The sequence below is a fragment of the Aspergillus homomorphus genome (genome assembly GCF_003184865.1).
Source record: "Aspergillus homomorphus CBS 101889 unplaced genomic scaffold BO97scaffold_17, whole genome shotgun sequence".
In the NCBI taxonomy this organism is placed as follows: domain Eukaryota; kingdom Fungi; phylum Ascomycota; class Eurotiomycetes; order Eurotiales; family Aspergillaceae; genus Aspergillus; species Aspergillus homomorphus.
This window is the reverse complement of record NW_020291903.1, coordinates 372,763-398,203: the sequence shown is the minus strand read 5'-3', so window position 1 is coordinate 398,203 and position 25,441 is coordinate 372,763. Positions and strand designations below refer to the sequence as shown.

General features: G+C 48.9%; 8 protein-coding genes and 1 non-coding gene across 9 annotated transcripts; 3 read left to right on the top strand and 6 right to left on the bottom strand.

Annotated features, from left to right (window-relative positions):
• Nucleotides 1–702: 702 nt before the first annotated feature.
• On the top strand, nucleotides 703–2,358 carry BO97DRAFT_451800 (MFS transporter; the record flags this gene model as incomplete). The annotated part of the gene is made up of 2 exons (XM_025699016.1): nucleotides 703–2,012; nucleotides 2,067–2,358. 2 exons carry the CDS (start codon nucleotides 703–705, stop codon nucleotides 2,356–2,358), a joined length of 1,602 nt encoding a protein of 533 aa, XP_025551656.1.
• Nucleotides 2,359–3,474: 1,116 nt separating this feature from the next.
• BO97DRAFT_313637 (uncharacterized protein) lies at nucleotides 3,475–4,359 on the top strand (the record flags this gene model as incomplete). The annotated part of the gene is made up of 3 exons (XM_025691247.1): nucleotides 3,475–3,765; nucleotides 3,922–4,106; nucleotides 4,242–4,359. Coding segments are annotated over 3 exons (594 nt in total), but the record flags the coding sequence as incomplete, so codon positions are not given.
• Nucleotides 4,360–4,680: 321 nt separating this feature from the next.
• BO97DRAFT_405444 (cupin domain-containing protein) lies at nucleotides 4,681–5,770 on the bottom strand. Its single transcript, XM_025695186.1, has 2 exons — nucleotides 5,152–5,770; nucleotides 4,681–5,089 (listed from the first exon to the last, which is right to left on the bottom strand). Exons 1-2 carry the CDS (start codon nucleotides 5,488–5,490, stop codon nucleotides 4,772–4,774), a joined length of 657 nt encoding a protein of 218 aa, XP_025551654.1. The 5' UTR covers nucleotides 5,491–5,770; the 3' UTR covers nucleotides 4,681–4,771.
• Nucleotides 5,771–9,837: 4,067 nt separating this feature from the next.
• BO97DRAFT_58219 (putative cytochrome P450 monooxygenase) lies at nucleotides 9,838–11,749 on the bottom strand. The gene is made up of 3 exons (XM_025700922.1): nucleotides 11,239–11,749; nucleotides 10,191–11,186; nucleotides 9,838–10,106 (listed from the first exon to the last, which is right to left on the bottom strand). The coding sequence occupies exons 1-3, from the start codon at nucleotides 11,512–11,514 to the stop codon at nucleotides 10,011–10,013; spliced, it is 1,368 nt and encodes a 455-aa protein (XP_025551653.1). The 5' UTR covers nucleotides 11,515–11,749; the 3' UTR covers nucleotides 9,838–10,010.
• Nucleotides 11,750–12,424: 675 nt separating this feature from the next.
• BO97DRAFT_470322 (transcription factor domain-containing protein) lies at nucleotides 12,425–14,935 on the top strand (the record flags this gene model as incomplete). Its single annotated transcript, XM_025699935.1, has 9 exons — nucleotides 12,425–12,504; nucleotides 12,563–12,690; nucleotides 12,843–12,989; nucleotides 13,038–13,546; nucleotides 13,602–13,726; nucleotides 13,781–13,856; nucleotides 13,909–13,972; nucleotides 14,028–14,399; nucleotides 14,457–14,935. 9 exons carry the CDS (start codon nucleotides 12,425–12,427, stop codon nucleotides 14,921–14,923), a joined length of 1,968 nt encoding a protein of 655 aa, XP_025551652.1. The 3' UTR covers nucleotides 14,924–14,935.
• A 1,108-nt stretch (nucleotides 14,936–16,043) lies between these two features.
• On the bottom strand, nucleotides 16,044–17,879 carry BO97DRAFT_368564 (beta-lactamase/transpeptidase-like protein). The gene is made up of 2 exons (XM_025692705.1): nucleotides 17,636–17,879; nucleotides 16,044–17,577 (listed from the first exon to the last, which is right to left on the bottom strand). The coding sequence occupies exons 1-2, from the start codon at nucleotides 17,765–17,767 to the stop codon at nucleotides 16,168–16,170; spliced, it is 1,542 nt and encodes a 513-aa protein (XP_025551651.1). The 5' UTR covers nucleotides 17,768–17,879; the 3' UTR covers nucleotides 16,044–16,167.
• A 393-nt stretch (nucleotides 17,880–18,272) lies between these two features.
• BO97DRAFT_414270 (uncharacterized protein) lies at nucleotides 18,273–18,929 on the bottom strand (the record flags this gene model as incomplete). Its single annotated transcript, XM_025696339.1, has 2 exons — nucleotides 18,273–18,313; nucleotides 18,557–18,929. The coding sequence occupies 2 exons, from the start codon at nucleotides 18,927–18,929 to the stop codon at nucleotides 18,273–18,275; spliced, it is 414 nt and encodes a 137-aa protein (XP_025551650.1).
• A 1,625-nt stretch (nucleotides 18,930–20,554) lies between these two features.
• BO97DRAFT_t144 lies at nucleotides 20,555–20,626 on the bottom strand. Its single transcript has one exon. It is a non-coding gene; the product is annotated as a tRNA-Glu (tRNA).
• Nucleotides 20,627–21,995: 1,369 nt separating this feature from the next.
• BO97DRAFT_58145 (uncharacterized protein) lies at nucleotides 21,996–24,946 on the bottom strand. Its single transcript, XM_025700921.1, has 3 exons — nucleotides 24,505–24,946; nucleotides 23,994–24,446; nucleotides 21,996–23,938 (listed from the first exon to the last, which is right to left on the bottom strand). Exons 1-3 carry the CDS (start codon nucleotides 24,610–24,612, stop codon nucleotides 22,247–22,249), a joined length of 2,253 nt encoding a protein of 750 aa, XP_025551649.1. The 5' UTR covers nucleotides 24,613–24,946; the 3' UTR covers nucleotides 21,996–22,246.
• Between the last annotated feature and the right edge of the window lie 495 nt (nucleotides 24,947–25,441).

The window sequence follows — 25,441 nt, the reverse complement described above, 5'->3', positions numbered from 1 at the left end:
ACCACGTGCTGAAAGGATCTTTCGTGGAGATTCTGATCTCTTCCAGAAGATGTAGACTGCTGTGCCATTCGAGAATACTAGGTAGGTCGTCGGTATTCCTGATCAGGCCTAGCGCTGCCCTGGAAATTGTCAAGATCGAGCTCGCATGAAGTCATTGAAGGATCGCAGCTTTGATTATTTTATCGAGCATCGATCGCGTCTGCGAAGCTGCTGTCGAGGGTTTAGACCCTGCGCTAGCTAGCAACGATGGACTCTATTTTCGGTTGTAGTACGAAGAGCAATGAGTAGAGGGAATTGGCCGCGAACGCAAATATTGGCCGACAGTTTGTTAACACACTCGTATATGATGTTATCGGCTCGGCTGTTGTCATTGTTGCAGCGAAATCCGTCGGGTCCGGAGTAGGTTCCGACGGGACAAGACTTTTAAGTATGGGTCTGCACGGCCTTAACCGTCTTGCTGCCCTAATTAGGAACTATCTTCAGCCTTAATCAACAAACCGCGTCGCATTCCACACCATCGGTGGCGATTGAGCGGGTCCTCGGTAAATCTAGTCATTATGGTGAGCTATACTTGCCTGCAATACTTAACGTAGGAGATTTCCCCGAGCTCAGGCCCGGGCGTGTGGTTTCGACCTTTCATTTCGCTGCCTTGTTCATTGTTGCGGTATTTTTTGGCGTGTTGTAAAAGCCGTTGAAACAAAAATGGCCATTCACACAGAACAACCAGATCGTCATCTTCACGACGCGCTCACTCCGTCGGGTTCCGATTCCACCTGTACCGGCAACGAGCTACACAATAAATCGACCGAAGATCAGGCCGACGACCATGATCCCGAGGCACTGACTCGGCTGGAAACTGCCCAGTCAACACTCAAACCTCCTTCAGTTCTCTGGAAGGAGATTGTCTTCATTGCTGTAGTATGTATGGCTCAGTTCATGACACAGGCTGGCCTGTGCATGTCAATCGCGCCTGCACATATCATTGGCGACAGCTTCGGCACCACCAATGCGGGCGAGCTGAGCTGGTTTGCCGCAGCCTACAGCTTGACGGTCGGCACATTCATTCTGGTGGCTGGTCGGCTCGGTGATGTGTATGGCCATCGTCTCATGTTTATCATCGGCTTCTCCTGGTTCGGACTGTGGTCGCTCCTCGCTGGGTTCAGTGTATGGTCCAACAAGGTGTTCTTCGATTGCTGCCGGGCCCTGCAGGGTATCGGCCCAGCCATGCTGCTTCCGAACGCCATTGCGATTTTCGGCCGAGCATACCCTCCCGGTCTGCGGAAAGAGATGATCTTTAGCTGTTTCGGGGCCACTGCTCCAGGAGGATTCATTGTTGGTGGAGTATTCTCATCAATCTTTGCTCAGCTCGTCTGGTGGCCTTGGGCTTATTGGGTGATGGGCATGGTGTGTTTTGTGCTATCCGTGCTAGGCCTGCTGGTTATCCCCAACGCGCGTCGGCCACAATTCAAGGATGATCTTTCGACATGGGCTCGTCTAGACGTTCTTGGAGCAATGACCGGTATTTTGGCACTGGTTCTCATCAACTTTGCCTGGAACCAAGCAGCGCTGGTAGGATGGCCGACGCCATATACATACATTCTCCTCCTCATTGGGTTCGTCTTCTTCGGGATCTTTCTCTTCGTTGAACGATCGGCTCCGTGTCCGTTGATTCCCCGATCCGTCCTGACTGGTGATCTGGCATGGGTGCTCGGCTGCATCGCTGCTGGCTGGTCCAGTTTCGGGATTATCATCTATTATTTCTATCAGTTCATGGAGGTGATCAAGGAAGACTCGCCTTTACTTGCTACAGCCAAATGGTCTGCTGCTGCGCCGTCGGGGGCAGTTGCGGCCCTTGTGACTGGCTTCCTTCTCGGTCGGTTACCTCCGAGTGTCATCATGTTCTGCGCCATGTGCTTCTTCACCGTCGGCCAGGCCCTCTTTGCGACTGTTCCTCTACATCAAACATATTGGGCACAGGCCTTCGTGGTCAGCTTGATCACTTCATGGGGAATGTATGTATTTCATCTTTCAAAACTTCTCAACAGCTGATGGCTAACAAGGTGCAGGGACATGTCTTTTCCATCAGGCACTTTGATCCTGAGTAACTCCATGCATCATCACCACCAAGGTCTTGCAGCCTCTCTGGTCACCACTACAGTGAACTATTCCATCTCGCTCGGTTTGGGATTCGCTGGTACTGTGGAGTCAAATGTGAACAATGAAGGAATGGACGTGCTGCGAGGCTATCGTGGAGCGTTGTATTTGGGTATTGGATTCGCCGGCCTAGGGTTGGTGGTCTCGGTGTTCTTCATGCTTGTCAGTTGGAAGCGATACCGGAAGGACAAGTCTTCTGCTTGATGTTTATTTTTATGCTCAACCTAGGAGTTTGGAATAGATCTTGTTAATGATAATCTTATATCAAGTCTGATATCCAATCATGCCCGGCTTTCATACCATCTCTCGCCTTTGAGTACCCCGACTCTCTGCAGACATATGCTGAAAGCACCCGTGGATTATGATGGGGTAGACTGGAGTTGGCGATTTGGTTGCTGCCATGTCTATAACAAGACTATACCATTTCTGGCGGTATGAGACATCTTCTGCTCGAGCTCATTGCTGCATCAGTCTAACATGACAGTAACAGGGAGAGACTAAACATGAATGGTGAGGTGCAGAATTTCGTTCCGTATCCGTTCATGACAAAAAATAGACATGAAGCAGAGATAGCAAGGGGAGGCAACAATCACGCCGTCAGCCACGTTGGACTTGAACCATATGTCATTATCAGTGATATGGATGAACTTTCTACTTTGTTTGCATGATGGTCAATCGCCTAGAACAGCTTTATAAAGTGGATAAACTATAAGCTAGGCGAGATTATCTCTGGCATATCGGAGTGAGGTGATATTGATTGTTCGGTGGAAAGGCTCGGGGCCGAAGGCAGAATTCAGCGGAGGCCCATTCCCTCTGCAGTCAGAATTGTATCCCGTCACACCTTCACAGACTTCCTTGGGTTCCACTCTCCAGAGCTATCCTAGAATGACGCGGGCCAGTTTCGTTTTGTGGAATAATTGGCTACGTCAGCGCCTGGTTCATATCACAGGGGGTAAGGATCACGAGCGGGGGGCAGTCAATCCCATTCCTTCCCTGAGACACACAAATCAACGCAGCTGCCTCATCATATGAGTAACAATTGCAACAACACGTTCGTGGCCCACCATCTTTCTCTTATCACATACACTTGCATGTCTAGAGTACAGGTATCGAAGCCCAGCTGACCATGTATCTCCCTTCCCACTTACTGATCAAGTTGAACTAACTCCCACTGTCTTTGAAAAATAGATTAGATCTTATAACGTCCGTCAAATACCGCAGATCCTAGCCCGTTACGTCCTTGGTCTGTGTCGCGCTCTTCAAACTTCATATCATAGCTCTGCCAAAATGGCCTCATCGGCGATTTTGAACTCCCCTGAACTACAAATTGTTGGGCAGACGACCATTAGATTGATAACCGTCTTCCTCGTGCTGTCTGCGATATCCCAAGTCTTTCGTCTATGGGCAAGATACTCAGAGGGCCTACATATGGGCGCTGATGACTGGCTTTCTGTTGCCAGCCTATTCGCATTTCTCGGCTACTGCGGTGAGGTCCTTGTCTGTGTGCACACTTATTATGCCGGCCAGGTCTACCAAGATTCCGGAAAGACAGAAAGAATGTCAAATCGATATCTAAAAGCCAGGTTTGCTGATCCGATCATTTATGGCATTGTGATACTATTGGTCAGACTTTCTGTCCTCAGTTTCTACCGGCGCGCCTTCCCAGATCCACTATTTCGACAGCGCGTTGTCTGCTTTACGATTTGCTGTGTAGCAATCTGCTGCGCCACAACAATTGCTTATGTTGTACTCTGCATTCCCCCACAGCATTTCTGGAACAGATCCATCTCAGGATATTGCTTTTCTGCGCAGATTCCTTTCTTAATTTTGGGGTTTCTAGATCGCTTGGTGGAAATTGCGATTCAGTGGCTACCTGGACGTAGAATCTGCGATCTCCAGTTGAGCCGGAGGAAGATGCTAGCGATACTAGCAATGTTCCTTTCAGGCTTTAGGTAAGTGCTTAATGAGCTTTCTGAAAGTTAGTAATATCTCATCCTGACAAATCTAGTGTTTACGCGAGCGGTATGATACGCACAAATCACGGATTGAGAACCGTTGACTTCTTTCGTGGGTTATGAGATAACCAGTGTCGTCAGTTCAACGCTGACCTCACCAGTCGATTACGGCCGGGTTGGCCTTTGGTCAGTAGTCAACTTGGGTTTGGCCATAATATGTTCGTGCCTACCAACATACCCAGGACTGCTGGCTCACGGAGGAGTCTCAAGCCGCGAAGGAAGAACGAACAGGTATTTCTTTTGTGATAGCTTCATTACCAACTGGTTTCACGCTAACATATACAGGACTAGGCGGCCAAATAATTTTGGTTACCCGGATAGCGGCGAAAATAGCGTGCCTTTAGTTTTCATTGACCCAGCGCAAGCCCCAGGTCGACAGCTGAGGTAGCTCCTTGCCCTGCAGCTGCGCTGAAAGACGAGGCCGTCTAAGGAACCACGAATTCTTGCGACCGTTGATCATCTGACAAGTCAGTCACAGTATTAACTGGAGACTGTCTGTTTGGCATCAACATTGGGTGACATTCAAGTTGATTTGTTTGTCTGAAACTCTGATTACCTCATATATAATACAATGAGAATGTTCTGCCTTAGCACAAATCCCACTACTGTGGTACCTTCACCAATCCAATCTTCTCATTCTCACTCTTACTCCGCTGGCTCCACTCAGGCGCCTCATCCTCGCCGGCCTCCTCTTGCGCATCGCCTTCCTCCTTCGTCTGATGCACAGTGCGGGGGTCATGCTCAGCAGGGGCATAGATAGTCACCAGCTCCAACGGGGTATCTCCCGCATTGAGGAACTGATGCTGCGTGCCAGCCGGCACAATGACCACATCACCCTGCTTGACCTCCTGCTCCTTGCCAGCAACAATCGCCTTGCCCTTCCCGTGCGTAAAGATCAAAGTCTGGTCGACCGTATGCACCTAACCCCAATTCCGGTCAGCTTTCCTCCGCTCCTTACCACAGTTCCCGACGATGAACATACCTCATCCCCAATCTCCCCATTAACTGGCACCTCCATGGCCACGAACTGCGAGTACAGCCCCGTGTGCAGCACCTTCCGGAACACGCCGAACTTGCGGCCCGGCGACATCACGCCGGGGAAATACACCATCTCGTTCTTGGGCGGTTGCGTCGTCATGTTGCCGCTCGTGTATTTGTTTGTGCTGTACGCGCGGTAGCCGGTTGCTTTCGTGGTTGTGGTATTGAAGCGAGGGTAGAGAGAAGCTGTGAGTCCGGCAATTCGAGGGATACGGGTTTGGAATGTGGTAGGGAATGAAGTCTGGATGAATTGTCTGCTTAGGGATGGGGAGATTCGAGGCATTTTATTTCTGGGAAATGGGTGAGTAATGGGTTGATGGTGGTTGGAGAAGGGGTTATAAATCTGGATGTGTCTGGATGAGTTGGTCTGCGTGGTGGTGATGTCATGATGTCATGATGGGTCGGAGGAATGTGTTCATCGGGAGGGACGGTGCATCATTTCGGTGGCGGGATCTTGGTTTGTTGACTGCCGGTCCGGTCGGAATCTTGGGAGCTTGGGGGTTGATTATTCAGATTGGCTTTGGCGGCGTGTGGAATTGAGTTTGGGCGGAGGGATCATGATTCTAGAACGTGGTGCTTACGGAGTATACTCTAATTACCTTCTGTAAGTAGGGGGGAATGGGCGCTGCTTACCGCCTTCACTATGCGGGGATGGCTTTCTGCCGGTGAGATGGAGTGTCGGTTTTACTGTAGGGTGCATCTTCTGCTAGATAAGATAAGGAATTAGGTACTAGTTGAGTCTTCATATGCATATATTATGCCATTGCTGAGGGTGCTAAGAGGGCTAGCCAGGAACACTTGTGCTCGCTTGAACATAATATCCCCGGAATATCTTGGTTATAAATAAAGATCACTAGCGGTGGAATATAGTTCTGCCAAAATCGGCAGAAGAAGTTAGGTATAATTGCAGAAAGACGCGATAACCATGACCGTCTTCATCAAAGCCGAAGCCCAGAGCCTATCCACATATCTACACACCATCATCAGCATTTCCGGAACATCCGAAAAGACGAGGTCGACACAGCTGGCAAAAAGCAACATACCAAATAAACCCCAGCATCAACTATTTAGCCGTCACCTTATACGAGTAGATGACCACGTCCGAAGTCCACTTCTTGTACACCTCGCATTTGCCGGGCGTGATACTATGGGCGGGCCACGCCGCTGTGCCCTTGCAGTTCTCCGTCGGGGTAGATCTCGATCTTGTAGTCCCCCGAGTTGAAGTCTCCCTTCATCGAGTAGATGCGGGAGTTTGCGTTCATGTCGAAATTGAAGCACCCGGTCTTCGTTGCGCGGGCGATCGTGTTCAGCGAACTGCCGGTGCATTTCGTGCTGTGCCAGGCTTGGAAGCCCCAAGCTGAGGTTGGGGTGGAGATGGCGAGGAGCAGGACGGGGATGGATTGAAGGATGAGCATTTTTGATGATTGTGGAATGGGGTTGGGGGATGGTTTGAGATTGAGCTGTTTGGTTGATGATCGATAGCTGAGGGGGTTGTAGCGTTCCTTATATAGGTTTTGTTTGGTGGTAAGGGTAATTGTCGCCTTGAGAGTCTGGAAAGGTTGAAGCTGCGGTGATGTTCATCTTCGCGGTTGGTATTTGGAACATGGGATGAAAGGACGCATTCCTTCGATGCTAGTGCCTGTTAGTAAGATGCGGAGTAAATGGATAGAATCCTTCGATGATAGTGTTTGCTAGTGAGGTTGCAGTGCATGAGACACTGAATACCTTTCTGACTGGCTCTTGTTCTGGGGCCAAACTCTTTTCAGAGAGCGTATACGCTTGAATCTATGTTGTTGATGAAATTCAGCCCATAACCCCACTTTATGGAAGTGCCAAATCCACAACACGATCCAAACATATGCTGTTGCGGATTTATAAAGAAGTAGGTATAGAGAGAGTCAGGTAGAGTTCTGTATAGTAGATAACACGCTCGGCTGCCCCCTGGGACTAGCCCCGAGATTGGAAGCTTACTTCCATACAGTAGCGGTAGCGGAGAGGTCTCACGTATACTTTTGCTCGATCTGCAGTGCGCTCATTGAATTGTTACGGAGATACGGAACAATAGATGCTATGTGGGGATATCAACATACCATCATGTTCAGGTCAAATGTACTGTACTGCACTGACAAAATTTTGGCAATGGTCCATCTTCCAAATTTCGAGCAGCTTGGCTAAAGCGGGGACTCGAAACATGCCAAGCAAGCTGTAGATGATTTGGTATTGCTAGACAGTAAGGCCAGAAGAATCACACCACATCAGCAATGTCGGAGATAGATGGTCTGAATCTTCTTTTTGGCAGCACAGCAGAGCCCCTCGCACGTTTCGGAACAGCTATGCCGTTAGATAGGTATGGCAGAAGCATAAGCACGCCAGTTCAAAAGTAGACAATGCACGAAGAAAGGTCTCGCAGGGATAAAGGGATATTTGCCCTACTAGCATAAGTGTGCCCTCTTTAGTGCGGAGTATGACCGAACAATCCAATCTCATCGGAATAACACCCTTCAACCCCGCCTGAGGCTGTGCTGATCGATAGAATGCCGCTGAGTGCTGGTTTGCTGACCTCCGTATATTGCCGGGTTAAGCTTCCACCCATTCATACCTGGCGAGCGTCTTAGCAACCCATTGAGTCAATGAATTCCAAATCTCGTGAGTCTTTGGTGTCGATCAAAAGACCCTTTATTGCTAAAGCTCTGCTTGGCGAAAGTGCTAGGGCTTACATACTAGTGACCCCACTCGCAAGCGATTCTTGGCAATTTAAACAATGCTTGGGTAAGTTAGCCTGTGTGAGAGGACAGAAGCAGAAGTCTCAATATTCAGAGGGTACTGACGGCTCACCAGAATCATGTTAGATGAACGCACTCAAAGGTAGGAATGAATTGGACAACGGCATCCGGGGCACACTTCCCCACTCCCCAATATGCTTGAGTTTATCTCTCGGCCCGCGGGTGCTGGATACCCACTTGGAACTAAGCATTAAGCTTTAGCCGCTTGTGTTGCCCCACATATTCATTTGTGAGCGGCATGTCAGCTTCCACTGGAGCATGACATTGACATGTAGGAGCGAAAACAGTTTTATCTTCGCCAATGGACACTTGAGAGGAAGGTGACCTTGTCCATGTCAGTTGATACCTCTGATCACTGGCACTGCAGGCGACGCATATACTTTTTGTGCCACAGGACCAGATCGCGTCCCTGGGTAAATCACTATGCTTAAATTGGATAGCGGACTTTGGTGCTTCGCCCTCAGGCTGTGCGGTGAGACCACCGCATCGCGCAAGCGAGTTTATTGCTCTTTTTGGCTTACTGACGAGGGAGCTCGTATTTCTCTTCCAATGCTTTGAATGAAGTTTGCATTGTCGTTCTAGCTGTACGTCGTTCTGAAATTGCAAATCTTGCTTTGTTATTCGGCTGGTCCTGCCATCCGACCTCTACCAGCAGGACTTCACTTTCCGAGCAGTCTGCGGCTATTCCCCTCCTGTATTTCCTCTGTCCCCACTCGAGCTCCCTATCCCTCAGAGTACGATGGGAACGCTCGAGTCTGACCCCCACGGGGAGAGCCAAGATTCATGCACGCAGGATTCGTTGGCTCGGGTAAGCCCCTCAGATGTGCAGTTGTCGGTGGCTTGGCAATGGGCTGGGCACCGGTAAATGAAGACATACCAGGAAACTATTCATGAAGAACTCAGTGATGAATCATTGGCGGAGGCATGGGGGGAGTTCTCCTCGCCGGCTGGATTCAAAGCTCACAGGTGAGCCAGCCCATGCCATATGATCAAAAGAAACATGATGTTCAAGCTTCAAGGTGATTGACTGTGGCTGGCGCACTGAGCTTGAAAGTAGGTGGGTGGCTCGATGTCTTGGTGGTGGCGCTATCACCATTCTACCGCTCACATGCTATGGCCTTCTCCACTTGATGCGCAATACGAGTAAGTCATCTCGATTCAAAATCGGTTGCGATTCCACGATTCCCTCATGATATTAAATGATTGTGAGCATCTCCATCCCGACTCGGCAATCCTCCCACCCACTGCGGGTTGGGCTGTGCGGCCAACAGAACCAGTGGAAGACCTTCCTCCAATTCCACACCCAACGGACACAGACAAGATACACCTTTGCTACCTATGCACAGAAGATATTGTTTCAAAAGAGAAGAGAATGAGGTGGGGATTGGTTGAGACTATACTATGTGTCCCGTTTCAAGAAGACTCAAGGGTTTTAAAAGAGCTCGCTACCAGTAACGACATCGTGACCGGTTTGAGGGTGCACGTGTATGTTTGCGCTGAGAAATATCAGGACGATAGATTCACGGTATGTGGGAGCTTGGTATACTTAGTTATTACTTACAAAGTGAAGACCCTGGTTGTTTGGGCAGATTAACTTTGTTGGTCGTGGTACGAACGAGTAGGTGTAGTTTCCGATCTAATCCCGAAGGGGGTCTGATATCGGGGTTGGATTGAGCCGAGGCTCGGCTGGGACCGGGTCCCACTTTCTAAATCCCATTTTAGGAACGCATATCTTAGGAAGCGTGGATGGTAGTAAGAGACAAAGATAGATTGGGGTGATTGTAGATAGTATTATGAGATATACAGACTGGATATCGACAAAGCAGGGGGTACCTTGCGTTCGCAAGGGAACAAAATCAACATTAGACGCGGAAATAAATGCTGCCGGTGTGCTGGGAATCTTTGGAGGAGAAAGAATCATGCGGTTGAGAACATGAAAGCAGGAAGATAAAGGCGTCTTTTGTCTGTACTCAAGTAGAGCAAGTTGAAAGCCAATGAATGGTATGTCTGAGGGTTTGTTTTAGAGCCCTGGCCTTCGCGGGCTCATGCAGACGGTCGGGGAAGAACCGAGAACGTCCAGGGTAGGCTCGATATCGGTATTTGAAAGAGGTTGAATCTGAATTCAGGTTCGGATATGTGAGTCAAAGGCATTTTAAGAGGTATGTTTTTGGGGGCGGGGGGCGCAAATGGCTACACTCACATCGAACTTGAGCAGCAGCTGAACAACTACCTTCTTCAATTCCAGCCAGACGGCGCGGAGCCTTGTGTTAGTGCGCAGACCTGGATGAAAAAGTAAAAGGGCTTGATCCATGCGCTTGCGTTGCTGCGCGTTATCATCGGCGACGGGGAGCCATCGTTCCGGGCGGAACAAGTGCGCATCGTCTCCGTAGATCTCGCGGTTGAATTGTGCGACGTAAGCGTTGCAGATGATGATGGTCGTCCCACTCGGGATGGCGGGTTCTGATCGGAGGTCATATGAGGCGGAAGTCCGAAACTCTCTGTCTGTATTGGGGCTACAGGATAGGCGTAGGGACTCTTTCATCACAGCGCTAAGGTAGGAAAGCCGGCGGATCTCGCCCCAGCGAGGGGTGTCGGACAGGGCGCCGGTGATGTAGGCTGAATCGATCTCGTGTTGGAGGATCGAGAGAATTTGGGGGTATCGAAGAAGGAAAGGAAAAACGGAGACGAAAGCTGCAATCATGGACTCGGCTTCGGAAGCTAGATCGTCGGATGCTGGAATGGAGTCGTTGGAGGTTATGGAGGAATCTGGGGTTGGTTTGGCAAGGCCAGCGCTTTGCGCAGGGATGGCGAGGTTGTGGATTGAGCGCATTGCATAATGGATGAGTTGGCGGCCACGGTATCTCTTCATGGACGATATAGGGCTGTTGAAGAGTATATGATCTACTATAGATGTGATCTGGGGCGAGTGAGCATTCGTGGATCGGGTCTTCATCCGAGCCGTATTAGACGGTTCGTCGAATATGAATGTGTCGATGAATGTCGTAGCGAAGATCCTCAACCAGGCTGCCAAGTCTACATAATGCTGTCTATTTACAGCGCTCAAGAGTTGTTTGCGGGGGACATCGTTGATGCCTTCATATTCGTCAAATCTGATCGGCTGTCTGAACGAAGCTGTCGGAGTACCGTGGTCACCATAATCATCGAAATTGGGAGATATCTGAGCGTTGGAAGATAGCTAATCAAATCAGCAAGGGATTTCATCTTGGGTCATAACGTGGTGAACCTACACTGATACTGTACGTCTGGGACAGGCAAAGCTGGGAAATGACTTCTGGATCCGAGACACTGATGTGGTTCGGTCCCAAGCGAAATATCTTCCCATATTTCGCATGAAGTGCGGAAAGCTCGCGACCGTAGTCTTGGGAAGTACGCATGTATATGTGCCACCATCGTGAGACCCCGGCAATTAGGGGACCCGGAATGGACTTCAAGCGTGCGTGTTGGCGGAAAGCGTTGGCAAAAGCCAGCAAGGCCAGAAACACGACTAGCACGCCCAACAGCATGGCAGCGATTCTCGATACCGTTGAGAATTCATCTGTAAGATGTTTTCATGTCGAAGAAGAGATCAGAAGATGAGAGCTCTCATTTAGCTGGTTGTGCGACGATTGGGGGGACATAATTTCCTCCAGCCGCGTTATCCCGAAACCGGGTCGAGAAAATGAATCGGAGAAAACATCCTCTCAACGTCATTCCTCCTCCAAGAAAACCCTGCGACACGTTTGAAAGGTCCTCAAGCACAAGCTGCCTCGGGTGGGTTCAGCCTAGAGCCCGGAGGTGCTCCAAGGCAGGCCAGTCGTTTGAAGTTACGTGATATGAATCTGGTTCCCGGGCGCATGGATGGTCACAGGGCGATCGGGCCGAAAGGTTTGCTCCTCAGTGAAATGTGGACCGACCACAACAAAGGAAAGTTATATTCAGTAAGTGTAGGCTGAGTGATCTGCAGCAAGAAAAACCTCGGGGAACCGGTGGTAGATTAGTAGATGAATGTGGAAATCGATCGCGTGGGGTGAAATGCCCAGCAAACCCAAGTGCTGGGCAACTTGGAATCATGGATCTTGCTCCCAATTGGGTTGACCGCCTTGGCCTCGCGTCTGGATTTCCCCGCAATGTTTGGAGCCGATTTGTCTACGAAGTAGTCTTTTTGACTTGTCATACTTCGTGTGAAACACCACGAGGGCTTTGTGGACCAACTGGAATCAGTCCCAGACTGTGTTCCTCTTGTTCTGCCTTTCTGATCCTTAATCTTTCCCACTTTTGACGCTTATCAACGTGACTAAACTGTCAACGTGCGCGATCTCTCTTATCAGCTGCCGTCGCCCCCCACAATTCGAACAACATATCAAGACATTTGATTTCCGTCATTCGCATCGATATGGCCGCTACGCTCACAGGCTAGGAACAAAAGATCTGCAAATGGCTCATGGGAAGGCCCGTAGCGGCCTCCAGCATCGCTCCGCCGATAATCGTGCAAGCGCAAGACGGTCGATGGTCGCGTATGGACGGGCCGAGCTTCCTTGCTGCAATATGGTAGCAGCTAATATCTCGCTGCAGATGCAATCGCTGTCGCAACAGGAAAACCCGCTGCGCTGGCAATCCGCCCTATCCATGCGCTGCATCGAGGATGTTGGTCATGATTGTGTGTATTCCGAAGCCGAGAAACGCGTGTCAATTACTGAAAGGTGAGTGGAGTACGATACATAACCAGGCCACATCTGACCAGCCAGTTACTTCCGTCGTTTGCTGTCCGATGCGCAAGCCTCTCGCCAAGGTGCGATTGACCCTGAAATCGTTATTGACGGTGGTGTTCATTGGCTAATTTGCAATGGCCCAGACGGAAATCGCCCTCCACCATCAGCTTCCACTTCCACGCCAGCTGCTCCAAGTACTTCTACAAACCCTGTCGAGGTTTCGCTAGAGAGAGATGACTGGTGGTACAATGGAGCCGATAACCTCCTCTTAAGCCGATCGGGCGAACACCGTACGATTTCACCTAACCATAGCAAGAAGACGCTGACATACTGATTAGAATTCATTGGGGCATCTTCTGCTACTCACTTAGCCAAGCGTCTGAATCCCACTTCAAAGAATTTAGCATGGGACGTGCGTCCATTGTATGATGACCCAACTTCCTTGCGTCGCTCGATAAGCCCGGCACTCCCACAGTTACCGCCGTTTGAGTACGCCAAGCGTCTATATTGGGTGCAGTATAGCTACATCGGGACTATCTTCTCTCTCATCCAGCCTCGAGACTACGAAGAGCGACTGAACATAGTCTATCACCAGCCTCCCGATCTACGCAGCCGAGAATCATGCCTAGTCTATTGCCAGGTCCTGCTTATTATCTCGTATGGCCTGATGTACTCGGTGAATCAATGGTCGGGAGATGATGGTCCCCCGGGCTTCAAGTATTTTAAACATGCACTGCGCTTTCTACCTGACATTCACGAAGAAGGCTCTATATTCTTTGTTGAAGTGCTTTGCTACGTGGCGTATTACATGCAGAATCTCAATCGCCGAGATGCAGCATTTCTCTATGTACGTTGCTATCGTGTTTCGGATTCGTGCGGCACCTCTTACTGATGATCATTAGATCGGTATCGCGCTCCGAATGGCCATTTCCTTAGGGCTGCATCAAGAAGCCTCCGACCCTACGATGAGTGAGGAGGATCGAAATCGTCGACGTCGATCCTGGTGGTCTGTATACAGCCTCGATCGGTAAGCCGGAGTCAACTGGAACAGAGAACAAGACCAACTCATGGGCTCTTTTAGGCTCCTATCCGTTAAGTCAGGAAACCCCATTACTATTCAAGATGAAGATATAGGCACCGCCTGGCCGGAACCTACCGTAAGGATGTCTATTCTATAATGATGAGCGAGCATCGACTGACTCTAACTAGAATCCGGGCGACGCGCTAATATACTATACCCAACTATCCAGGACTATGGGTCGTGTCGGAGAAGGTTAGAGCCCCGTTTCAAAGCTCTTCCAATGACAGTGTTAACATTCGAATGATAGAGATATATCGGAAGAAGCCTCGTTCTGGCTCGAACCTAGTCCTCTCTGTACAGAGTATCATGGATGAATTATTCGACTGGCTACGGCGGGTACCCGATCGCTTACGCATTGACTTCTCGGCTCTTGGCACGAATGTCAACCGTGCATCCGTATCTCTATTTCTGCACTTCTATTCCTGTGTAAATATGACGGCAAGGCCGCTGGTTTACTATGTAATCCAGCGTCGGCTCGATGCAGAAACGGCGGGGTCGGTAACCGGCGACTGGAAAAAGGGTCTTTCCCAGAATGCAGTACAAGTTATTGAGAGCTGTATCTCGGCAGCTCGCGCTACTATTATGGTCATGGACGCCGCTGCAAAGCAGAATCTTGTTGGTATGTGCATATGGATCCAATCATACCGCTGGACATGATTATCTAACGCACATTCAGCCACCTACGGATATCTAGATGGAGAATATATATTCTCGGCCGCTCTTCTGCTGGTGATGGTGAATGCGGCATTTCCACATAACGATCTCAATGCACACTCCATGACGACTGCGTTAAATCTTCTCCGGGGAATGGCCGATCGTGGAAACACCATCCTTGAGGCTCGCCACTCATTGCTCCTTGAATTACAATCTACCATTGACCCCAGCCGAAGAAGAACTGATGAAGACAACAGTGAGTTCACACCGGTCACCCCCGCCACCACGCAGAGGTCCAAGCCATCTTCAAACGCCCTGAAAGAGCCTGCACCGACTGCGCACAGACCACAGAATCAAGACATTTCTTCGATGCAGGATCTCTCCTTCAACTTCGATGTTAATGATGATCCGGCGCTTTGGGAGGGAGTTCTCAATCAGATTGACATTGATATGGATACCGACTGGATTGAACAGGCTTTGCGAAAATAGTATTGCATGTTGGAATGAATAAAGAAATAGAGTTGATTATTGTCGAGGGAAAAGCTGTCATTTGTACCAGACTGATGACCGAAGCTCAAGCCGAAGGCTTGCAGAATAAGTTCATCCATCGTATTTATCATTAGGAGGGATTCCTTCTCCGGATCATCGAGTCGCACCTCACTCCTCTTCCATTCCTCATACTCTGGAGCATTTTCAACACTGTCGAGCTCTTATTTTGGGTTTCGAGAGATGACTTACTTTTCACTTTGTTTGCATCTAGCGCCAGACCGGGTGATGACACAGTGCATGCAGGTCAAGACGACCGGTACCCATTTATTGGTTGTGGGTCTCCGGACCTCGAAATAACCACCCAGAGTACCCGTATCAGTGCTACCAGAAGCATCAATGTTCGCCAGACTCTGGCCCACGCGGGCTGCACCATTAGCGGCCATTCTGTCGATGTTCCGTCCTTTATAATCGGACTTAGCTACACAAAGCTGGATTGATTTCTTGGTAATGAGCACGCCGACATCCGCGAGTTCAAAACTCTCCAGGATACAAGAATGTCCTCGCGAGTGCGCCTCCAATCCCTGCTTGAGTTGCGCATGATGCCGAGAACGACTGTTGGGTGACTCGCGCCGCGGTCTTCGGGACTCCCCGTGCGATAACAACTGATCAGGTTCACCCCGTCAAGCGAGATCTTCCTCTCGATGTCATCCCGGACCTTGTTCCAAACATGAAAAATCGCGTCCAAGGTAGGCAGTCAAGAGAGGGATGATAGAAGATGAATTAGGCAAAGTGGGAGGGAAGATAGAGATTGAGAAATGAAAAGAGTAAGATGGAAGATGGAAGATGGAAGATGGAAGATGGAAGATGGAAGATAAATAGTAGATGGAGGATAGTAAGAGACGGGAGATGAGAGATGGGAAATGGGAAAGAGAAGGTGGGAGAAAGTGAATGAAGGTGGTGGACGTGGAAGAACAGAAGGGGGAGCCGAGGGCCTTGAATAACTTGAAAGAGAGCTTCTGATTTAGGCTCCTATTTACAATTCCTATTGTCATTTGCAGTGAATGAATGCGGGCAACCGCACAGCCCAATCAATTCTACCATTGTGAAACTTGAAGGGGAGGTCATTGGTAGGCTCCATTTCCATTGCATGTCTACCAAATAATGAACTGGGATTATTACAAACACAGCAAATGCTGTGACACTTGTGGAATGTCACACGCCAGCGAACTTCATAAACACTATTGCTATCCTTGCACTCTTTCAAACCAGATCATCTGCCCCTTCAGTGCGGGCTCCAAATCCAGACCCAGCCTCTCCACCACGCCCGTCACACCCACATAGAACTGCGCCGAAGTATACTCAGGGTCAACTCCTTCTGCCCCAGGCTTATAGAACTTGACCACAAAGAACAGCCCACTGACATGCTCCAGGCGCATCCATGCCTTTGCCACTCGATCCATCAAGTCTGCATGAAGTCTTTCATCCTTGATAAAGAGTGTGATAGGCCCGTGACCCGGGTGCGAATATGTACCCGTATAGTCATCCAACGATAAAGGAAGCGGAAATCGATCGGTAAAAGATGGGAACAGTCGTTGTTTCACCTCCTCCAGGCTCTGCAGCTGGGTTTTCTGCCTCTCCCGCACAAACGCCTCAATCTTGGCTATATATGTCTCCCTACCTTCATCTGACTTGCCCAGCAGGCGATCCAGAAGATAGAGATATAGCTCAAGTTCCGCATACCTGGCCTTCTGCGTGTTCCCCATCATGGCGAAGCCGAACTGTCTGCTCGGGACAAAACCAACCATGATTCCAAATCCCTCCCAGCTTCCCGCATGCCAGAACAACTGCTCGCCATGATAGTTATCCACAAACCAGCCGAGCGAGTAGAGATGGAACGGGGCAGGAGGAACAATCAAGTCCTCCCAGTCTCGAATGATTGTTCGCGGAGACAAAAGCTCCTTATATCCCTCAGGTGAGATCGGTGCTCCTTGATAGATCATCGTGCGTATCCACTTAGCGTAGTCGAGAACGTTACTGACAATGGCACCGGTCCCGGTAGTAGGTGCATAGTCTATGTACGGGCGTTCGACATAGCGTTCCGTGGTGGGGTCCCACGTATAACCTTTTACCAGGCGTTGTGCAGTTGATGGAGATGCCAGAACGTCTTTGTTAGAGAAGTACGTATCATCCATTCCAAGAGGCTTCCATATCCGCCTCTTCATGATGCTTCCAAGGTCGTCACCCGACAGCGTTTCCAGCACATGCGACGCAACCATGAACATGTGATTACAGTAATTGAATGTCGTGCGTGGGGCAAACGCTAGGGGCAGATCACGTAGCTTTCGAACTTCCCCCCGGAGGGTCTCGTTCGGAAAGGCCAGTGACATAGACCCAAAATGCCCCGGTAAGCCGGAACGATGGGAAAGCATGTCTTCGACGGTGGTGTTTGCGGTGGCATACTGGTCCGCCAAGACAAAATCATCTCTGATCAAAGATGAGACTGGTGTATCCCAGGTGATTGGTGTCGATGAGTTCTTGCTATCATCAATGACCATCGACATGAGGGCAGCAGTGAAGGCTTTTGTGGTACTACAAGTATCAAACAGAGATTCGACGGTCATTTTCTTGTCTGGGAATTCGGCGATTCCGTATGCCTACGCATTGTGTTAATCTCATGCTCTTTGATGTATTTTGCGATTAAACAGTGCTTACCTTGGCATAGGTGCTTGATCCATGAATCACAGACACGGTCAGGCCGGGGACCTTCCATTTGGCGAGTTTCTCCTCAACAAGTACGTCAAACTCCGGAGTCAAGGGGGAGGAGGTATTGGACCGTCGAACCATTCTGATGGCTGTTTGAGCCTCGAATCGTACTTGTCAATTGGATCCACCTGCAATGGTATGCTACCAGAGAATGGAAAGAAAAGATCATGAACTTCGATGCAGATGAAGAAGGAGGAGGAAGCGGGGAAGTTAGCCTGAGTGTGGCCTGAGGTAAGCGGCTTATCTCTCTAGGCTGCAGCCGCCCGTTGACTTGCCGTTTTAGGAAACCCGTGCTTATTGAGCGGAGTTCCGGCGGGAATCAACCTTGCTGTACGTTGTCACTTTCTTTTCTTCTTCAGATTTATAATAAGTTGGTGCCGCTTTTGACTGATTGAGCGGTACGGAGTATGGGGTAGACCAACTGAGGGAGTTCAAGGTGATATTTGAGGAGATGCGGACCAAGGATGGCGGGGTCGTGACGGCTTTCTGTAAGTTTTGGCATCGTGAGCGGAGTAATAGTTTTATGAATGAAGTCCAACATTTGATGAAACTATTTTTAGAATTGAAATTTCGATGAAATATTCAGTTAAGTTGATGGTATCCTGAAATAAGAAGCAAAGTCAGGTACTGTGCATGTACAATACAATACAGTACATGAATTCTCTACTATTGAACCAGTCCAGCCACCTGCTTCTCCGCATCCTCATAGCACTCCCTCGCCGAGTGTATATGTAGAAGCAATAAAGGTAAGGAAATCCACCCCCTGAAGCCGCAGTAAGACTCGTGACCACCATAAGGGCTCAAATTATTCCTTCTTAACATGCTGACCATGATTCCGTGCCCCTTTTAGAAGAACGTAGTAGAACGTACCTAGAACCAGCCCCGCATGAACGGACCACAGAACGCAGGTGACATGCGTCAACGTGGGCGCACTCTGCTGTGTCACCCCTAGGTAGGCAAGGGAGAGGTTGGCCGCGACGAGCCCAAAGATGAAGGAATTGTTTCTGGCATGGATCGAGCAGTGTTCCAGGTTGTCCTGCCAATTATCCAAGTGTATGGACCAAATAACAAGGAGTATAATCAATGCGAGACCTTGCACCACCACGCGTCCAGCTATATCCCAATCGTCATGGGAAAATGTGAAGACGAGCTGCATGACCTGCGTCGCCAGACACATTATGCCCAGGTTGACTAGACCATTGCCACATTTCTGGCAGTGAATAAAGCCGGATGCTGCTGCCATTCTTGTGTCGATTGAGGATAGATAGCTGGGTAGATACTGTAAGAGGCTAAGAGTCCTAAGTACTAGAACTTCAAGAAGTAGCTAGACGAAAGCCAAATTACTAGTCCCTGAAGATATGTCTGATATTGAGGTCTAGTGATCTCAATATATACCTTTACATGGAGCCTTGATCAAAGGACTTTTCCTAGGGTTTTTCTCGGGACCTCTCTCCGCAGACAAAAAATTCGCAGACAAAGGATCCAGACGAACCGGAATATGAAGTACCCTGGTTGCGAATGGCTTACCGGCATCTGACAGATAGGTCATTAATGAAAACTGGCTGAGTTGTGAGATAAGATCTCAGTCATTTCGAGACTTTGAAAGAGAAGTGGTTCGGGTGCCGACCTAGTGGACCAACTGGAGCTACGTAATGGCAATTAAGTCAACATTAGGTATATGTGTATTAGGAACGGAAGGATATAGCGGCCACTGCTTAGAGTATTTGGTTTACCAAATAACCTTCTAAGTGGCCGTAGGAATATCCTCCGTTTCCTCTGTCTTCGCGTCCTTTGGGTCCTTTTCGAGGCTGTTTGGGCAACTGTCTGTCAAAGCATCCACATTTGAGACGCTGATTTCGAAGAAGATTTGATAATGATACGCTATATTATCCGTAATAGAATCTTGAGGGTTCTTTGGTCGGGAATAATGTATATAAACTTGACATCAGGGTGTTTTTATTCATGAAATGGTTGGTTGGGCTGTAAAGCCCTTGAATGGGAAGATGCTAGGGACACTGGTATACTGGGCTTTTTGCAATTTGGCATCAGTAGTCTATGAACAAGAGCCAGCAGCATTCGAGATTCTCTATAGACCCAAAACAATTAAGATCACCGCCCTTCGCTCATGAGTCACACGGCCCAAAGTAAGCATCTTATAAGATATATTTCTTTCTCACAGGAATTCACGCCTGATAGTGACTTGCAATACCTTGATATCTTCGCCTGTTCAAAGCCAACCCAAGAAAGCGAACATCGCTATTACTATCATTGCAAGGAGAACAGAACTCTTTCTTTCTGAGATAAGCCCAGTGCGGTGGGCTTATGCCCTCTGGCCGAGGTCGGTCGCCGCGCTACTCGATGATTGTGTCGAATAACACGCTGTATGACACTAAAGTATTGGTAATGTTGAACACTATACCCTTATCGCTGGGTATCATAGCTGATAATCAAGGCTTAAAGATCCGGACTCAAAACATCTAGTAGGAAGAAGCCAGGGATTGAAAATACGAGCCTCTATATAGACATACCTCTAGTATAATTAACTGGTAGTATCCATGCCGCAGCGTAGCTCTCATGGAAGAGGGCTAGCCATCCAAGGGAATACGACCAGTATTCCAAGCCTAATACCCGCAATCTCACAGTTCCCGCGTGACATAAATACTTTTTCCTTTTCTGTGATGCTGCACTGATGATGAATCTCTCGGTGAGCGGACACACCGGCTGCCGTAGCTCAGGTTCCTATTGGACCCGGCTGGACGGTACACCCCCGCGCGCACGGGCCATATCCCCTGAGCTCCGCCGCAGACTTTTGCAACCCCACCTATTCAACTGGCAAAAAGGGCACGAAAAAGAATCAGAAAAAATGTATTCCGATGCGGGGAATCGAACCCCGAGCTGCTGTGTGAGAGACAGCGATGTTGACCATTACACCACATCGGAAATTGTTGAATTGAGCTTTGAAATATTTATTTCACATAGAGAAAGATCAATATCCAAGGTCCACCTTCAAACACCGATCATGTCTAGTCTTCGCTTTTACTGCTACTTGGCTACACTATGTAACATATTCTCCTTGGGCTGTCCGACAAGTCTGCCAGCTCATTGGAGACTATACTCAGGAAGCTGCATGTTGAGCTCTATCTACAGAATTTGATGAAGAATGATGAGTAGATTGTATACGGTTGGCCGAACGGCGATTAATTACAAGCTCTGATATAGAACATGGGCCTGTGCTTTTGCCTTTTTTTCAAGGGAAGAGGAAAAAGCTATAAGGTCTGACGGATTCAAACGCTCATCATTCATGTTGCTTCGCTATGTATAGCACATTGCGACCAAGTTTGTACGACAAGTACTGTGCCCGCAAACCGAAACCCCACACCGAATGAAAACACTTCGATTTATATATCAGCTTCGACAATCCTTTCGAACCCGATGCATTGCATGCCTTTCATTTCAAAGCACTGTAGGAACATCTTGAAATATGAAGGTGCCAAGGCTATCAGTTTCAGTTAGAAATACAACAGTATTTGCCCCGTAGTCTTGCCAAGGGAAATCACCTGTCACAGATCTCTTCGGACGGAACCCTGAGGGTACAGCAAGGACCTTCTTGTTGTCATAAAGAATCCACTCGTGCGAACTATTAAAAGTATAGAAAGGATCTTCACCCCACTGGTCATTGGCATCGAACTTCAAGAGCTTGGCAATAGGGTATTGCGCCTCCAAGACATATTCAATGTTCTCTTCAGCGATGTTGTGGATCGTGACCACGCCTGGATCCCATCCGACAGCTAATCTAGTGTCATGAGGCGAGAACTCAATGCACGATGGAACTTTATAGATGAAAAGCGCAAATCTGATGTGCTTTATTTTCTCGGTTCCGATTCCTTGAATTTCAACTCCATCTGTCAGTCGAAATCCCATTGCCACCAAGGTGTTGTTGTGTGAGAGAGTTGCGACACTGAATATCTCTCTGGGCCGGTGGACTTCAAACTCGCACTTTCCGCTGGCGACGCACCACACTGCTAGTGGGAAACCACGTTTTGTGTTCGAATAAAGCATGACTCGCGTCCCGTCTGGAGAAAAAGTGGTGATAAGCCGCTCTGCTTGTTTCCCGTGTCTCTTATACCACCCTCTCCGACGTAAGACCCACCGCTGGCTTCTTCTGAACTTATTCGGTAAGAAACTGTGAGCGCATCTCCACTCGAAGAAAACACCAGGAAATTGGCCTTCTCTGGCAGGAAGTCAATGACCTCGAAGGTGTAATTCAGTTTTCCAGTCATTGCATTCCACACAGTAATAGCAAAATTGGTGGCAATTGCCACCAATGTTCCGTTTGGAGATACCGCTACAGCCTGTGTTGGACCACCTGTGGCAAAAACCTGTTCTTCGAGGCCCCAATGACTTTCAATGGCAGGAGACTTGCGTAGCCATTGCGGGTAGTGTTTCGAAAACTGGTTTCGTATCAGACTTTTCGCGGGGGTGAAAGCAGTTGCCATATAGTAAACCTGGAGTGGTGCGTTTGCAATGATGGCTCGATGCTAGAGAATGAATCGGTGGGCGTCATCGGTAAAGGCTCGATGGTCGGTATTCTGCTTGTTCATGAACTAGGCAATCTAATCCATACTCAACTGAACCTGAACTTATCAAGGCGAGATTTTTCAAAATCGCAGTTGCATTTACTGCATCATCAACTCTTTCGAGAAGAGCGAGGGCCTCGATCCAATGAAGAAGATGTTCCTTAAGAAATCCAGAAGCCTCTATCCACATCCCTGTCTCGGATGAGGAAGGCCCTGCGTCCTTCAAATGAGAAGCCCAATATTGGCATGCATATTGAACGACGTGAGGAATGTATTGGGTGACGCGGTTTTGATCAATTTCAGAAAAGAGCGTGCCTGGCTGATGTAGACCACACATATCCTTTTTTAGTCGGCTTGAAATGTGCTTCAAACAATTCTGAAACGATCTTGCATTAGCTTTTCTCTCGTCGATCAGAAGATTCTTGTCTAGGCATCTTTTTTCGTCGACAAGGAAATCACGGAACGAGAGATGAAAAAGTCGAACTGGCGCTGTTACATCATGCGGGACAATCAAGACAGATTTCAGGCGGCCTAGTATGAAAGTTATCTGACCGACTTCCAATTCCAATAGCCTCTTCATGTCAAATACTGAAATCGGTTCTTTGGAAACAAGTATAGCTCCTACAACGATGGGGAAGAGCCGAATAAGCTCGTCCTCATCGCGTTCGGAGCTTGCGGACCGAAGGAGATGACGGTACATATCGTCAAGAGCGTCTGTCCCACTGCCTGTTGTCCTCTTGGCCTCGAGAAATCTTGAGAGTCTGTCAATCGGGAAATCGGTGTCATCCAGAAATTTACATGCGGTAGCCGCAGCAATGAACAGTTTTCCACTCCAACGCACTAATTCCTGGGTTTGATTCTCCTTCGGCCAGACTTGTAACTTCTTCGATAGCGGCCAGCCTTCTAGTTCCTTCAATCGCGCAGATTGTGCGATCCTATCAAGCTCATGCCGGATGTAGACGGAAATGTCATGTTCGATATTCCTTGCCCCGACCCCTTCTTCCAACGACAGATGAGTCACATCGGGATTTCCATCCAGGCTCTGAACAATGTGCTTCTCATTTCGACTTGTAACAAGAATCTTGAGCCGAATTCGTTGCAGTGAATTGGCCTCTAACAAGAGACTGACGATATGAGGTACAGCCTCAGTGCCTTTGCATTCGTCAAGTGCATCGATGACCACCACCAATTGCACGGGCACAAGTAATCTTGAGCCCAAGGATTGGAGGGGGTTAAGGATGAGAAACTCCCACTGGTCTTTTAAACTTTTCGTGCGCATGTCCTCATGCTTGGGTACGGCTTGGTATAGGCATGCATCGAATCCAGGCACTTTTGTGGCGAGATCATGCGCCAGAGTCGAGAAGAATCTTTCGCTGTTGGTCCGATCTTCTTGGCCCTTGGAAAAGAAGAAGCTGGCTCCGAGGTGAGCATTCCCATGGAATATGCGAGCAACAGTACGCGCAATTGTTGATTTGCCGGTGCCGGCCATGCCGCTTAGCCAGAAAATACATTTCTGCTCCCCGCCACCGTCTTCGCCCCAGCAGCGGATGATTTCCAGTATATCTCTCCTGGTATTTTCATGGCAGGAAGGTGGGACCATTCCACCCAGTCCTTCGTTGAAACCAGCACATGTTGCCCAGGGAAGTTGCCTTATGAATTCATTTTGTGCAACATCCTTTGTCACGGTAAGCCAAGAAAGTCCAAATCAAGGTAAATTGGTGATGCTTTACCAGGACAGCTTCATTGACTTTCAAAATCATATCCCGAACCTTTTGGATATCTTCGCCGAGCAATGATAATTGGCGATCCATGCCCGCGATAGCACCACTGTCCAATATTCTTAGAGTGTTATTGGCATCAGCTTCATTCTTTTGAATAGCCGAGAAGATTCCTATTCCCTGTGATGGAACGGCAATGTCCTTGACCACCCGTTGAAATTGGTTACGTGAGTAATGACCAATGAGCTCAATCTGGTACTCTAGAATCCGAGTGTACATGTCAATGGTTTGGGTTCTCAGCTGGCCGTGAAGGTCTTGAATGTATTTCGAGGCCGCGAATTTCTCCTCTGGATGCTCTGATAGGTCGTAAATGACCTCAATGGCACGAAATCGTACAAGTAAAGCTGAGATGGCGCTTAGGTTATTGAGAGCATCGTCGGTCTGCGATAATGTCGTGGACAGAATCTGGAAGCGGGCTGGTCAGACGAACGTGCACTCCTGTTTTGGGGTTTAATTGTCTTACTGGTAGGAAGGCAGCAACGCTTCCCCAAGCAAGGCTGGCATGAGGTTCAGCGGCTACAGCCGCTGTGATGAGAGAATCATAGCGGAGGATTGTCTCGCAGACTTTCATCGCCCCATCCCTGACGTTGATCTTTCTATTACCAATCTTCACGGTTGTGCGGTATTCTTTGACCGCTGACAGCTTCGCCCTGGCTGCATCTTGAAGGTCACATTCACCGTCACCGATGAATTTCTCAAGTTTCGACAGTCTGTCTGCATCCAGTTTTGCACGCGCCTCTTTCCAAAGTCCCTTCCCGACGGAAGCATCTTTGGCTTGTGCAGCGCGGTCGTTTCGTTCGTCGTCTGTCAGAATATTCTGCGGTGGCCTGTCTCTTCGAGTATCTTCAAGGGTCACGCTAGAAACTGCGTTGTTTGACTGGCTTGGCAATGGAAACTGTTGGCTTGACTCTGCCCTTTTGGAAGGAGGATCCCCTCGCTTGCGATCAAATGAACCTGCGTGTGGCTGTTGGGAGGTACTGGTCAGCATGATTGCAGCCAAAAAGGTCAGGTACCAGTACATCTTTCTTCTCTTCCTTTCCTCGCCCAAAGCTTGAGCTTGATATATTAGTCGATTTTATTTTTCGTTCTTTGGGAACATGTCCCAAAATCTCTCCCGAAGTCTGCCCATCTTGAATCGTGTGATGGAAGAAAATAACAAGTCCCACTCGACAGATGGCGGGGTATACGCAGTATTAGCTAGGTCAGCAGAGGACCCCCGGTTGGAATTCACGCTGCCACGACCCAGTGCAAGCAAAGGCGGCTGTAAGTCCTTTATGCAGCCATGAATGGACTTGTCACGCTGTTTGTCTGAGGATGGTGATCTCCAAGCAGCTGGTTGGATAGCTGGGTATCCTAGTTTCGAGAGTATTGGTATTGACTTCGGCGTTGGCCATTGGTGA